Source organism: Coregonus clupeaformis, unplaced genomic scaffold (genome assembly GCF_020615455.1).
Source record: "Coregonus clupeaformis isolate EN_2021a unplaced genomic scaffold, ASM2061545v1 scaf0561, whole genome shotgun sequence".
NCBI lineage: Eukaryota > Metazoa > Chordata > Actinopteri > Salmoniformes > Salmonidae > Coregonus > Coregonus clupeaformis.
Genome location: NW_025534016.1, coordinates 280,001 through 282,196, shown reverse-complemented (window position 1 = coordinate 282,196; position 2,196 = coordinate 280,001). Strand labels below are relative to the sequence as shown.

At 45.0% G+C, this 2,196-nt stretch overlaps 1 protein-coding gene across 1 annotated transcript in view; it reads right to left on the bottom strand.

The window, feature by feature from the left end:
- Window positions 1–819: 819 nt before the first annotated feature.
- Window positions 820–2,196, bottom strand: part of LOC121548514 (poly(A) polymerase beta) — a 23,962-nt gene continuing 22,585 nt past the window's right edge. Inside the window, exons 18-20 of the mRNA XM_041859971.2 lie at window positions 2,102–2,196; window positions 1,722–1,793; window positions 820–1,564 (exon numbers count right to left, since the gene is read on the bottom strand). The exon at window positions 2,102–2,196 is cut by the window's right edge and continues 262 nt beyond it. Coding sequence (XP_041715905.1) covers window positions 1,469–1,564; window positions 1,722–1,793; window positions 2,102–2,196 — 263 coding nt within the window. The 3' untranslated portion in view covers window positions 820–1,468. The remainder of the gene's footprint in view (window positions 1,565–1,721; window positions 1,794–2,101) is intronic.

Below are 2,196 nucleotides of genomic sequence, written 5' to 3'. Positions count from 1 at the left end.
AAAAATCCATCAAGGCTAAAGCTTTTATATTCTAAGCAAAATAAAAGCATTGTTTTTCATCATTTGAATGTTATTGTACAAGACAGACACTAACGGTTACTGTACAATGCATGTATACATAGAATCAAAATGAGTTCTATGCCCATTCTAATCATTGTGATTCTATGCATGTATATCTGAACGCTCTAGTCAAGACACCAGACCACTTCTCTACTGTACACTCCACCCACAGCTCTCTGGCTGCTGGCACCTTCTCTTACTGTACGCAGTCCTCGGACATTACCTCAACGTTAGCGTGAATGTAGAAAGATCGCTAAACTCCTAACTCCCTGTGTCACCTCTAGATTATAGGACATGCATCCCAGAGAGATAAAACTACACTACTCTGTTCCCAGAGACATTGTGAGCTTTTTTGGTCACAGTTATTGTGTTGTATATGTACTTAAACCTGATGTAGTTCCATTAGCAAGCGTCAACAACTGCATGTCTGACTGCGTCCATGTCTTTGTGGCTCTTCCAGAAAAATCTTAACACCCTCATACCCTACCTATACACCCTGAAGGTCACCTCACATCCCAACAGTTGTCTGACAGTGATTACCTGGTGATGGATTATAGGCTGCGGTCCCAAATGGCGCCCTTTTCCCTTCAGTGAACAGGGTTTGAAATAGTGCACTATATTAGGGCCTTCAAACTCGAACTCTGGACCTCCAAGCCAGTTCCCACTGCGTTTAAATTGTTCCCCTCTAAAATCAGGGACTGATTTGGACCTGGGACACCAGGCGTGTGCAATTAGTTATCAGGTAGAACAGAAAACCAGCAAGGCTCCGGACCTCATAGGGTAAGAGTTGAATACCCCTGATATAGTGAATAGGATGATATTTGGGATGCAGACATAACCTGTAGTCAGTCGTCTATAACCTGTTATAGAAGACAGTAAATAACAGATTAGAACTGGCGTATGTGAGCACATCTGTCTGCAGAGTCACTGTGACATCTTTGTGCAACATCCTACTCCTTCCAGTAGCTCTGGAAGAAGTAGGATGAAGATGCCTCAACGCTGATCTAGGGACAGTTTTGTATTTTCCCCTCAAATGGTTAAGGTGAAGACACAGGGGAAGGTGAGCTGATCCTAGATCTGTGCCTATGGGACAACTTTTACCCTTTAATTGAACCAGTAAGGTTGGACGCTGCCTGGGAGAATCCAGCAGAAGGGTAACATCGCCCTCTTGTGAAGATAGTTGAAGCTACGCCCTGCATGTCAACTGACAATGTCCCTGGTCGACAGAGCGCTGTCTGTGTCTGTCTGTCTGTCTAGTAGCCTGTGCGTCCGCCCTGTCTGTCTATCCGTCTGTCTGCAGTACTGTGGGCATTCGGTGGCGGAAGACAAGTAGGTACATTAGGACATCCACCGTAGCGTTCAGGGGTTGGGGGGGGCGAAGTGGCTGGGTAGGTGCGTCTGTCCTCTCCTATCTGCTGAGACGAAGCTTGATGGAGTTCTTCACCACTGGAATGTGGTTGGCTGGCAAGAGAGGCACGTCTGACAGATCCGCACTGACAATTCTCTGAGGGTAGAGAAAGATTATTAAGTTGTAGTTTGGCTGTAAAACGCACTATATAAACAGACCAAAGAGGAGATTTTCAGAAAAGTATCTGTAGCCTACTTAGAATTATGAGTGAGAGAAAATGAGACTCCTTTGTGAATGTAATGTTTACCGTTACCTTAATGTCTGCCTCCATCTTCACTTCCCCTTCAGAAGCAGCCATCTCCTCAGATATATTGTCCTCGTTGACCTGGGAACACCAGGACCCACAGAACAGTTTATCACAATTATCATTGACCTGGCAACACCAGGACCCACATAACAGTTTATCACAACTACTAGGCTTGGGTGGTATACCGTATATACCAGGGCATTTGGAAAAAGCCACGGGCTGGTTTTTCAATACCGTCCAAAAAAACGATGACGTTTTCAATACATTTGAATAATTGTAATTTATAAGTAAATACCTGCAGTCAACTTGTGCAATACATTAGGAGACGCAGAGACATAAAATGGTATCCATACATGAAATTGGGACATGATAAGCTTGTTGTGTACCTCTGCCTCCACAGAGGTAGCTGCAGCACTATCCTCCGTCCTCTTCGTCTCTGGGACTACGGAGGAGTCCTCCTCCATCTGGTGCTCCTCAGGGC